Below are 12,109 nucleotides of genomic sequence, written 5' to 3'. Positions count from 1 at the left end.
AGTAGAGCGGTAGATTCAACTCGCATAGCCGACTGTCGTGTTTAACCTCTGGAAGATAATCTCGTATTCGTACGATGCCAAAACCAAATCCGGTCGAATCTTCCCATCAAGTCTGTTCGAATTTTTCTCGATTTTGTAAAATTGGTTGAGGGTTATTGATACACTCGATCTTCTCTTTCTGGCTTTATCAAAATCAAAGTGAATTTGTAAAACTCGGGATAAAAACGGTGACTTTTAAATAAAGAGTAGTGGGAATCAATTTTTGCAATCAATTAGAGGAGGAAACGTATGGGAGGCAGATCCACACGGCAGCGGCGCTAGGGTTTGGCCGGGTAACGCGTTCGGCTGGGTAAAAAAAAACATGGTATATAAAAAAAACCAGATCCTTACACGTGCGAAAGAAAAAAAAGGAAAAAAGCGGATGGGAAAAAACAAAAAAAAAGACGAAGAGAAAAGCGGAAGGGAAAAAGGAGATGAAAAAACAGCGAAAAAAATAGATGGACAGAAAAAAAGGAAAAAGGGAAAAAAAGAAAAAATGGAGAGAAAAGAAAAAAAAGACGGATAAAAAAAGGGAAAAAGAAGCGGATAAAAATAAAGGAAAAACGGAAAAAAAAGGGAAACGGATGACGGACGAAACTTTTTTTTACCGGAAGCCATCCGTATTTTTTAATTAGACTAAAAAAATGTCCGTGCGTTGCAACGGATAAAAAGTGCAATGAATTAAAATATTAGGATCACTGTACAGTATAATTGAAAAATAAAATATAGGCCTTGTTGTCGATTGTTCCTTGGTTTTGGGTCTAGGCCTGTCGTCGATCCAGCCCAGAAGTAAGGCTACAGGCTCAGCTCCTCCACAGACAATACCTTGTCCGTATGCTGGAGCCGATCATCTCCATCAAATCTAAATCTTTTTTGATTGGTTGAGGGTTTTTATTCACTCGATCTACTCTTTCTGTTTTTTTCCAAAATCAGAACGAATCCACAAAATTTAGAATAAAAACGGCCGACCGACCATCATCAACAAATGAGATTAAATCCAGTTAATTAAAAGATTAAATCGTGAGAAAAATGATAAGAGTGGAGTGGGGAATCGATTTTTTCAATCAATGGGAGGAGAAAATACAAGAGGAAATAGATTGAAGTGCAAGTATGCAACAGATTGGATGAGATAATAACCGGATGAAAAAAACAACAAAAGAAAACACGAAAAAAACAAATCGGAAAAAAAAGAAAAAACAGCGAAAAAAGATAAAAAAATCACGGGAAAAACTGAATCGGGCAAAAAAAAATCGATTTTTACAATCAATGGAAGGAGAAAACACGTGAAGAAATAGATTGAAGTGCAAGTGTGCAATAGATTGGATGAGATAAAAACCGCATGAAGAAAACAACAAAAGAAAACACGAAAAAAAACAAATTGGAAAAAAAAAGAAAAACAGCGAAAAAAAGATCAAAAATCACGGGAAAAACTGAATCGGGCAAAATTAAAAAAAAGAGAGACGGAAACAAAAGAAAAAAAACAAATCAGAAAAAAAAAAGAAAAACAGTGAAAAAAACGAAGAAAAACTGAATCGGACAAAAAAAAAAAAAGAGACGGATGAAACTTTTTTTACGAAAACCTTGCGTATTTTTTAATTAGGTATATAGATATGGTCGTGGCCTGTGGGTCCTGTTGGTTAATGAAGTGTCCTGTTACATATATAAAAAAAACTCAAAATATCTGTATGGTATGGTACTGGTACAAATAGTTGGCTCAGTGTCGGTCACGTGGTATTTGCAGTGTGTTCAAGAAGAAGCCCAAATATTATCCCCACCTCTAGCTAGCTAGCTAGCGTACGTCACTACGTACTGCTCATTTCCAGGTTTTTCGTCGTATCATTTCACTTGGCGTTTGTGTTTGATGTAACTGATCAGAACCAAGCAGACATAGCAACGGAAGGAGCACTGCCGTTGCATCCCAAACAAATACAGTAAAATATAGCAGTGCATGCGCGGTAGAAAACAAGCGAGCATTCCGCCGCCGCCCAGCCAACCCAATGGCAGTGCCAGTAAGATCGAGCACGAAAACGGCTGAAATTAACACAAAAAGAAAATGACAATAATTAAGAGAAGAATCCAAGCCAAACCAGACTAAACCTTCCTAGCTTCGGAACCAAACAAGAACCTCCCTTTAATTGGGCAGCAGCCAGCAGGTGAGATGAGGTGAGGCGAGCGAGTTGAGCCGCTAGTCAACTTGTATTTTATCTCTCGTGGCCGCGCAACGCTAGTGTATACTGTATATAGCCCCCACACACAGCAACGATCTCTCTGCCTCTTCTCCTCTCTCGCTCTGCAGCCACCCTCACGCACAGAGCCGACACGCATACGACACACATGGGAAGCTCCGTCAAGGACGCCGGCGGCGGCAAGGAGGAGCAGCAGCAGCAGCTGGAGAGCCCGCTGCTGGAGGCGGCGGTGTCGTCGGGCGGCGGCGATGGCGGGGGAGGGCACGGGGTGAGCGGGGAGCTGGAGAGCATCCTGGGCGACGAGACGGTGCCGTGGGCGCGGCGGATGTGGGCGGCGACGGGGGTGGAGATGCGGCTGATGCTGCGGTTGGCGGCGCCGGCCGTGCTGGTGTACATGATCAACTACCTCATGTCCATGTCCACGCAGATCTTCTCCGGCCACCTCGGCACGCTCGAGCTCGCCGCCGCCTCCCTCGGCAACACCGGCATCCAGGTCTTCGCCTACGGCCTCATGGTACGTACTTCAATTGTTTATCAAACTCGATCCGTCAATCGCCGCCGGCTGCTCCGATCTTAGTTATTTAACTGACCTGCCATTATCAAAGCGAAAAACGTACCATTTGATTAGTACTAAATTGATTAGCTTGATGCATGTATGATCATGATATTGACCCAGATCAAATTAATTATCCAGTTTAGGCCAGATCGATCCGTTATACTGGTCGGTCGGTCTGGCATAATTTCACTACTGACTTGTACTACGTATGTCCAACATGGTTGATGGAGGTCGATACTATAACAAAATAAATTGAAGTACCCTTATTTAATGGCCATAAACATATGGTTGTTGGAGATTTTGGGTCCATTATTCGGTCTCTTAGGATGATTAGCTCCCCAGATGAAAAACTTGTCACATGCCGCCGTCCATTTATTGTTGCCTGGCCTCCGTGTAGGCAGAGGATAATTAAGAAATGTGCATGTGAGTTGCGCGTGCACTCAGCTACCTACTGTATCGCCCATGATCATTTAGAGCAAGTTTAATAGTATAGCCCATTATTAACTCCAATTTATCTATAGTCAATTTAAGGGCACGTTCAACGGTTGAGCCCGCTATGGCCTTATAGATATGCCATGTCAGAATAAAACAATAGTTCTATAAAGGCTGACTTTTTTTATCGTCTCTCCACTGATATGCAGTAATTAAATTCTAGTAGCAATGATTACGTGATTTTCTACACTTTGAATCTAAATAAGCGACTTTTCTTAAAGATGGACCATACAACGGTCGTTGTTTATCTTGTGTGCTCGTGTTTATCTCGATGAGAGCCGATGTCAAGCCGATGGCATGCAAAACATCGATGCATCTCCTTTCTCTTTTCTCTCTCTTCCACCTAATCAAATATGCTTACATGGCAATAAAGAGAGCCCACTAATTAATGCCTTTGTACATACCCTAATAGCCAATTCATACAATAGTTGCTTACTATACTACTAATATATGGTCCCACCTATCATATACACATTGCGTCTTGGAGTCCGTGCTGCAGCTGGCTACAGATCTATAGCCTGCTGCTCTTTTCTCTCATCTTTTATCTTATTAGAATATGTTTACAGCTGGCTAATAGTCTGCTATTGTACCTGCTCTTATCTACCTACTGTATCGCCGGTGATCATTTATTTTCACGGTGCAAGCTGCTCGCGGGACAGCCTGAACCGGGTCCTATTCTTTTTTTTCTTTCTTCTCTGAGACGAAGGACCAGGTGCGATTCGAAGCATAGGAAAAGGAAGGCGTGAGCTGACAGCTGAGGTAGTGTGAGACCAATGTAGAGAGATGACCGAGTCCACAATAATTTGCCGCAGCTTCCTTCCATATCGCGGCATCGCAATCGCCGAAATGATACGAAATCAAGAAGCAAAAGGACAGCCCTCCGCAGCAGTAATTAAGTAAGCCGGTAAAAATGAACAAGTTGGATTTGGCTACTTGGCTGGCTTCGGTAGACGGCGGCACGGCATGTACACATCTCTCAACTCACGTCACACATAATACAAGCGTGTGCAAACATAACACTGAGGGCCACACCTAATCATACTATAAAGCGCCTATAATGTATAGCTAGTACATAGGAGAGCCCTTTTACACTTGACCTGTAGCAGGATTGCCAGGCCTACAGAACACGGTTGCAAACATAACACTGAGGGTCCCTCCCTTGGAATGGAGAAGTTTGATAGTAAAAGTTTTCGGATAAAATGAACTGTTTAATGTGAAAATCAGGTGAAATTTCTGTGTTCTTCAGGACCACTCAACTATAGAAAAGGGAGATATATTGGTTCAGTAGCAAACTGAAGAACAGAAAAAGAAGAATCGATCAGTGTCCGCTCGATGAATGCAACTATCTATCTGTAGTGATTCTATGATCAAATTAAGGTGTTTAGCTGGCTGCTGGCATGGCATGCAATGCATGGGCTGCTGGCTAATGGGAGCTACGTTGTGCAAATGCAGCTGGGGATGGGGAGCGCGGTGGAGACGCTGTGCGGGCAGGCGTACGGCGCGCACAAGTACGACATGCTCGGCGTCTATCTGCAGCGATCCACCGTGCTGCTGATGGCCACCGGCGTCCCGCTTGCCGTCATCTACGCCTTCTCCCGCCCCATCCTCGTCCTCCTCGGCGAGTCCCCGGAGATCGCCAGCGCCGCCGCCGTCTTCGTCTACGGCCTCGTCCCGCAGATCTTCGCCTACGCCGCCAACTTCCCCATCCAGAAGTTCATGCAGGCGCAGAGCATCATGGCACCCAGCGCCTACATCTCCGCCGCCACGCTCGCCTTCCACCTCGTCCTCAGCTACCTCGTCGTCTACCAGTTCGGCCTTGGCCTTCTTGGCGCCTCGCTAATGCTCAGCATCAGCTGGTGGGTCATCGTCGTCGCGCAGTTCATCTACATCGTCACCAGCCGCCGGTGCAGGCTCACTTGGACCGGCTTCTCCATGCTGGCCTTCTCCGGCTTGCCCGACTTCTTCAAGCTGTCCCTCGCCTCCGCCGTCATGCTCTGCCTCGAGACCTGGTACTTCCAGATCCTCGTCCTCATCGCCGGCCTCCTCAAGGACCCTGAGATGGCACTTGCCTCGCTCTCTGTCTGGTACTACTTATAGCTGATATGATCTCACTTAAGAGTTGATTTTCCATGCCATTGCATTTTGGGATGCTGGTCTAATCATTCAGTTGTGTTTGTGTGTCGCAGCATGACAATTTCTGGATGGGTGTTCATGATCTCAGTCGGATTCAACGCAGCAGCCAGGTAACGCTGATCACTGATCAGTAGTGATCATTTCCTATAGCTTGCAGGTTGCAAGTGTCTTCGAAAATTACTAACGCTTGTGTATTATATGCAACGACTAATTAATAATCAATGTGCAGCGTGAGGGTGAGCAATGAGCTCGGTGCTGGGAACCCCAAGTCGGCGGCATTCTCGGTGGTGGTGGTGACGGTGCTGTCGTTCATTCTGTCGGTGGTAATCTCGCTTGTCATCCTGCTGTGCCGGGACTACATCAGCTACATCTTCACCGACGGCGAGGACGTGGCGGCGGCGGTGTCCAAGCTCACGCCGCTGCTGGCGCTCACCCTCATCCTCAACGGCATCCAGCCCGTCCTGTCAGGTAAAAATTAAAATCGCAGACCAACCAGTAGTAAACTACTAATTCGTTCGAGGACGACGAGCTGCTCACCTCGATCGCCTGCCTTTGGCATTCACACAGGTGTGGCCGTGGGCTGCGGATGGCAAGCGTTCGTGGCCTACGTCAACGTAGGCTGCTACTACATCGTCGGTATCCCCCTCGGCTGCCTCCTCGGCTTCTACTTCGACCTCGGCGCTGCGGTACATTGATCAATACTCTTCTCCATGATAGTTTTTAGTTGAATTTGTTGAACTGTCGGAAAGTTCTAAAAACAAAAATTGAACTGTAGGAAAGAATCGTACTGTAGTACTGTTGTCCGACATATATGCTCCATGAGACCATGACAGTTTGGCGTAGCTTTGTAATGGACCTATCACCTTTTTTTAGATAATGAATGGACCTATGACCCATGTATAGTGTATGAGTGTATATATGTACTAGTTTCTTGCATGTTATTGATGGATGGCGCCAATTGCAGGGTATTTGGAGCGGTATGATAGGAGGTACACTGATGCAGACCTTGATCCTTATGTGGGTCACCTTCAGGACCAACTGGAACAGAGAGGTAAATTGCTTAATTACTCTCTTTACAAGTTCTGATAAGCAGTTTTTCTTCAGTATGTTTAGATGAAAAGGCACAGCACGTACACAACTGGGCAAGAATATAGTGCTAACACAGCGGAGGAACGACACATGTCTTCCAGATCTGCAGCACTGCAACAATCAGTCTGAAACTATACACAATATAGGCCGAGTTTAATTCCAAAATTTTTCTTTAAACTTTCAACTTTTTCACCACATCAAAATTTTTCTACACACACAAACTTCCAATTTTTCCATCACATCATTCCAATTTTAACCAAACATTCAATTTTGGCGTGAACTAAACACACCCTATAGTCTGAACACGTACTACTACGGTCCAGATATCCGTGACAAGTTGTCTCTGACCAATCAAAAAGTTCTCTGACGGAGGGAATCATTACCAGGGATGACCCGTTACAATTGTCCGATTATCTGTGAAAGATCATAGTTGTAACTCATCATATATAATCCAACACGTGTAGCAACCAGGGTTTGAAATTTCGAAAGTGGGATTTCTGCCGCAGGTTGGTGATAGAACTGAAATTTCAGAAATTTTGGATTTTTTCGTACGAATTTTTTTTTTGAAATTTTGACTATTTTAAATGGATTTGAATAAAATTTGACCAAATTCATAAAAATTTGCAAAAAACCGAAAGTTTCGGACGAGATATGAGCATTTCGGTGGGGGGCGAAATTTCGGAAATTTCGAAACAAAATTTCAAATCCTGGTAGCAACCATGATCCTTAAGAGAAAGCATGCTATGTGTGACGTGTGTAGTGTAATGATCTATCACAGATGAGAGCACTTACCTACAATGGGTCATAACGACCACCCGTCACTGATTAACTGATAACCACCACTGATGATTGAAAATTCAATTTTTTGAAATTTCGAAATGATCTCTGAGGAATATATGCCATACACCAAAATCTCAACAGGATTTATAACTTTATAACTAACAACAATTTCATTTGATACCGTTTACATGCCCGAATATGCTTATATAAGATCTATTTTTAAAAATGTAATTTCGATTTTTTTTTCAAACAATCTTGAATGCAGACATTCCCTATGTCAAAGTTGTAGGGCTCGATGAAATCTATAACTTTTTAATTGACAATATTTTTATTTGAGATCAGTTACATGCCTAAATATGTGTTATAAGTTATGTGATCTATTTTCAAAAGATTTTTTGAATTTTTCTAACAACATCGGATGGGTGCATGCCGTATATCAAACATTGTAGGGCTCGATATATAAGATCTGCAATTTTGTGGTTGACAAAGTTCTCATTTGAAGTCGTCTAGAGTATTAAATTAGTGTTTCACGTTAGAACAAAAATATAGTCAAATCGAAAGAATAACACCAAAAGAGTTACAATATGTGTTCCCTAGGTGAGATTATAAGGATGGTCTCTATGCATTATGAGGTATTGGGTTTGTGGCCCACTAGTGCCGTACTTGCGAATTCCGCTTGACAAATCCTAAATTTGTTTCTAGTGAGTGAGCATGATTGGATTACCCTAGTAAAATTTAAAATATTCAGATCTGAAACAATATAAATATATGAGTCACTCCAGTGCTACATATTGAATAGTTAAAAATTTCCTCCATAATGTATCATTCAACTGGGAAATATATTGTTTATAGTTTCTATGCTAACACGTATAAAATTTCCCACCAAACTTGTTAAGACCTGGTTTAAATTACAGAACTTCTCTTGAAGGGTGTAATGTGGTGAAGCAATGGCCTGGTGCCAATGGCTTTCTCATTATGTACTCTCTTCGTTCTATTATAATATAAGGAATTTTAACTTTTTGTTTACACTATTTGACTATCCGTCTTATTAAAAAAAATTAGAATTATTATTTATTTTATTTGTGACTTACTTTATTATCCAAAGTACTTTAAGCATAACTTTTCGTTTATTATATTTGCACAAATTTTTTTTTTTGAATAAAACGAGTGGTCAAACAGTACAAGCAAAAAGTCAAAATCGCTTATATTATGGAACGGAGAGAGTAAGACAGTATTTATCATGCTTTCATGTTGTAGGTGGAAGAAGCCATGAAAAGGTTGAACAAGTGGGAAGATAAGACACCTCTGTTGTCAGAATAAGAACAAAACAAAAGAAAAGGCTATTGTGGTTATTACACTGAGAGCCTACATGCCTAGAAGAAATGGGATTATGTGGGAAGTTCATAAAAGGAGATTTTTCATCGTGGAATTCATCATTGAGCCACAATGCTCTGTTACTTCTCGTTTCTTCTAGCGTACTAGTATTATTTCGTTTTTGATGATCCTGTTTTACAGTTATGGTGATGGAGATAATTTGATCATTTATTGAACTACATGTGAATTATTGGTTATTTCTCATAAGCTTAAATTTTTGGGGGTGAATGGACTGGCGTATACAAATCTTTAAGTCATTTTGACATTTCTCTTTTTATGATGAAGTCACTAAAAGACTTGAGTTATACATTAATTAATTGCCGGACCTGTAAACCCGTCAATTATTTAGAAGCCCATGCTTCATCCCTACATATAAGAGATGCTTCTTTTGTTTAGCTTTGTGGCAGGGGAAGGCTTGTTCTGTTTTTATTATGTTTTTTTCTTTATTGTCAAATGATCAGGCTATATGTGTACACCTAGCATAGAGCCAAAAAATGTTACTACTAATGGTAAGAAGTGGCAAGTGTATAATCTTGGATGAGGGGGGGGGGGGGGGGGGGGAGGGGCTCAGCCTTCTTCTTCCTCCTCCAGCCCCCTCTCTCCCCCCATTTTCTTCTTCCTCTCCCTCTCCCCCCCCCCCCCTCTCCTCCCTCACAACTCCATGGAGTCCAGCAGGGTAGTGGGGGCTCAAGCCCCCTCCGCCCCCACGCTGGCTCCGCCGCTGCACTAAATCAAGAAAGAATTATGTTTCATTGTGCATTTTCTTCTCTAGGGTACCATGTTGTAAATTAGCTAATGTTCTAAACTCTGAAGCACTCACGCTGTTATGAAAATAGATGCACAACAAAGACACGAATTTTATGTGGAAAACCCTTACGGGAAAAAACCACGGGCGCCGACCGGCAATGATCACTATAGAGGAGTTGGGTACCCTAATAGGACTCTGCATTATAGAATTAGTTTCATCTCCACCTTGATACGAATTTCCCTTGTAGCATAAAAATCTTCAATCTCCAAAGAACCTCGTGATGATAAAATCAATGTGCGCCAAATAGTCACTTGGACTATAATCCATAACACCCTTGATCCAGAAGAGGTAGACCATACTTCAAACTCGCCATTGGGAACAAATCCTGAATCTGCTAGTATAAACCGGTGTGAACCTAGCAGAGACGCGAAACTGATGCACAAACTTCAAACTCGCCATGGGAATAAAATCCTGAATTTGCTGGCATGAATTTCTTTAATCCTAGCCGAAACGCGAAACTCTTGTGATTAAAACGAAGTACTTAGATCTCCTTATTAACCTTCTGATATGCTGGGCAAACGAACTTAGCAATTCCGCCGGAAATTTGACCACCCACGTGATCTGGACAGGAACCTTCTGGCTCTCTCTCGACGACTTCGCTTGTGTGTCCTAGAACATGTATGCGCTACTGATAGACTGGTGCACGACAGTACTTGCTTCTCCTCCTCGATAGATGTGCCAACTTGCATCTTCACTTGCCATAACGAGAATATTGTAGATCAAACTTCAAACTCGCATTGGGAATAAAATCCTGAATCTGATGGTACAATTTGTCAAACCCTAGCAGAAACGCGAAACACTCTAGGTGCATAAAACGAAGTATTTTGATCTCCATGCAGAACCTCCTGGTAGACTTGGCTTTGTGAACATAGCAATTGAACGTGAATTTGAATTCCCCTAAACAGAACCAAAACAATGCAAGGCTTGAATCCCTGATATGCTGGATATGTGCACGCAGCAAAAACACCGGAAATTTTGCTCCTCAGAGCACTCCCAATGGTAAAGTAAGGTGCTATCTATAAAACATGTACATCTCAGCAATAGACTAGATTAATAGTAAACCATCTCAATAGTATGTCTACATGGGTATCTATAGCTCTCTAATACATTGCCTCGTTTTTCTCTATAGACTATCTCCAGGTTAGTAGATAGCTTTGCTCTCTCTTTTCATTTAATCTCTTCCAAGTAGAAAAATATGCTGACATGGATCTCTTATAGAGAGCTTATAGATAACCATTGCGGGTGCCCTCATGGAACAACAGAGAACCCGGCTTTGTTTATTCTTTTCTCTCTTTTTTTTCCTTTACTCCACCTCAACAACCGTGCAACTGAGATGCCCTGCCCGTGCGTACCATAGTCAACTGCGTCTTTTCTCCTCGATGCGAACGCAGCAACAGTAGATAGGTGGACGGCGGCTGCAGCTTTTGCTTTTCATTGCAAGGACGTGGAAGGGCGGCAGCGACTCCGCGGCGAAGCTGAAGGCAAATTTGATCTCGGCGGAATCGATCTCGCTGAGCATAGCAGAAAATGTCGATGACGACGAATAGATCAGCGACTGCGGATTGACGAGTAGAGCGCCCAAAAAATTGATTCAGCGGAACGACGAAGCCAACACGACGACACGCGCCTGCTCCGCCGATCAGATCAGATCGGTTTCTTCGATCCCAAAAATCGCCGGTGGCTGGAAATAGTAGATTGATCTCCAACGCTCTAATACCACTTGTTATGAAAATAGATGCATAACGAAGACATGAATTTTATGTGGAAAATCCTTGCGGGAAAAAACCATGGGCGCCGACCGATAATGATCACTATAAAGGAATTGGATACAGACGCACGAGATATATTTGGCTGTCACACCCTCCTGTTAACTACCAAATTTGGTAAATCATGCATCGGATTTGGAGTTAAGGCCGAAGCGGATTTGGAAGGAAATCGATAACAGAAACAGAGTATAAATCGGCTTTGGGACTGCATCGGCTACGGTGTGCATCGGCAGATACCGAATCGGACAAGGTAAGCCGATGTAGCCGATTCCGGCAAGGTGAGATTGGAATCATTGTTGGAGTGAGTTGACATGCTTCATGAGGATTGCCACATGCGGATTGAGTCCGAAGAAGGCGATTGTATTTATTAATTAAGAATAGTTTGTTAGTTTCCTTTTATATTTAAGAAAGTGAGTTTAGTATCCGACAAGGACTTTGTGTTTTCCTTTTATCTTTAGGAAAGTTTCTTTCTGGTCCTACAAGGACTAGTATCTACCCATGGGTATAAATATATACACCTGAGGTCATTGTAATCTATCAATCTCTCGATCAATACAACTACTCTCGGCGCATCGCCACCCTCTTTCGTGAGGTTTTTACTTATCATCCGGCGGAATTTGGCACTTGACGCGAGGCTGCATCGGTTCAGTTCGATCGCCAGCAAAGGGGTAAGTCCTACGTTCCGCCGGCCCTGGTGAATCTATCCTCTACGTTGGTGTTGTTCAAGGCTGCATCGCTCGATCTCTTGGATCGCGCTGGTTTGGTTGATATATTTGCCTACCTGATATCTCAATTCTATATCTAATTGCATTGTGTTTAGAGACGCATCGGTTTAGTTGGGACTGTCTCAGTTAGGTTCGATCTTCTGTCTTAGCCAATATATCTC

The 12,109-nt window shown here is 42.8% G+C and overlaps 1 protein-coding gene across 1 annotated transcript; it reads left to right on the top strand.

Moving 5' to 3' along the window:
- The first annotated feature begins 2,178 nt into the window (after positions 1–2,178).
- Positions 2,179–8,926, top strand: LOC127766192 (protein DETOXIFICATION 40-like). Its single transcript, XM_052291266.1, has 7 exons — positions 2,179–2,739; positions 4,726–5,357; positions 5,460–5,516; positions 5,636–5,874; positions 5,974–6,092; positions 6,371–6,457; positions 8,533–8,926. The coding sequence occupies exons 1-7, from the start codon at positions 2,374–2,376 to the stop codon at positions 8,593–8,595; spliced, it is 1,563 nt and encodes a 520-aa protein (XP_052147226.1). The 5' UTR covers positions 2,179–2,373; the 3' UTR covers positions 8,596–8,926.
- Positions 8,927–12,109: the final 3,183 nt, after the last annotated feature.

This window comes from Oryza glaberrima, chromosome 3 (assembly GCF_000147395.1).
Source record: "Oryza glaberrima chromosome 3, OglaRS2, whole genome shotgun sequence".
NCBI classification, from domain to species: domain Eukaryota; kingdom Viridiplantae; phylum Streptophyta; class Magnoliopsida; order Poales; family Poaceae; genus Oryza; species Oryza glaberrima.
The sequence above is the reverse complement of the archived record's forward strand: the minus strand, read 5'-3'. Positions and strand labels throughout refer to the sequence as shown.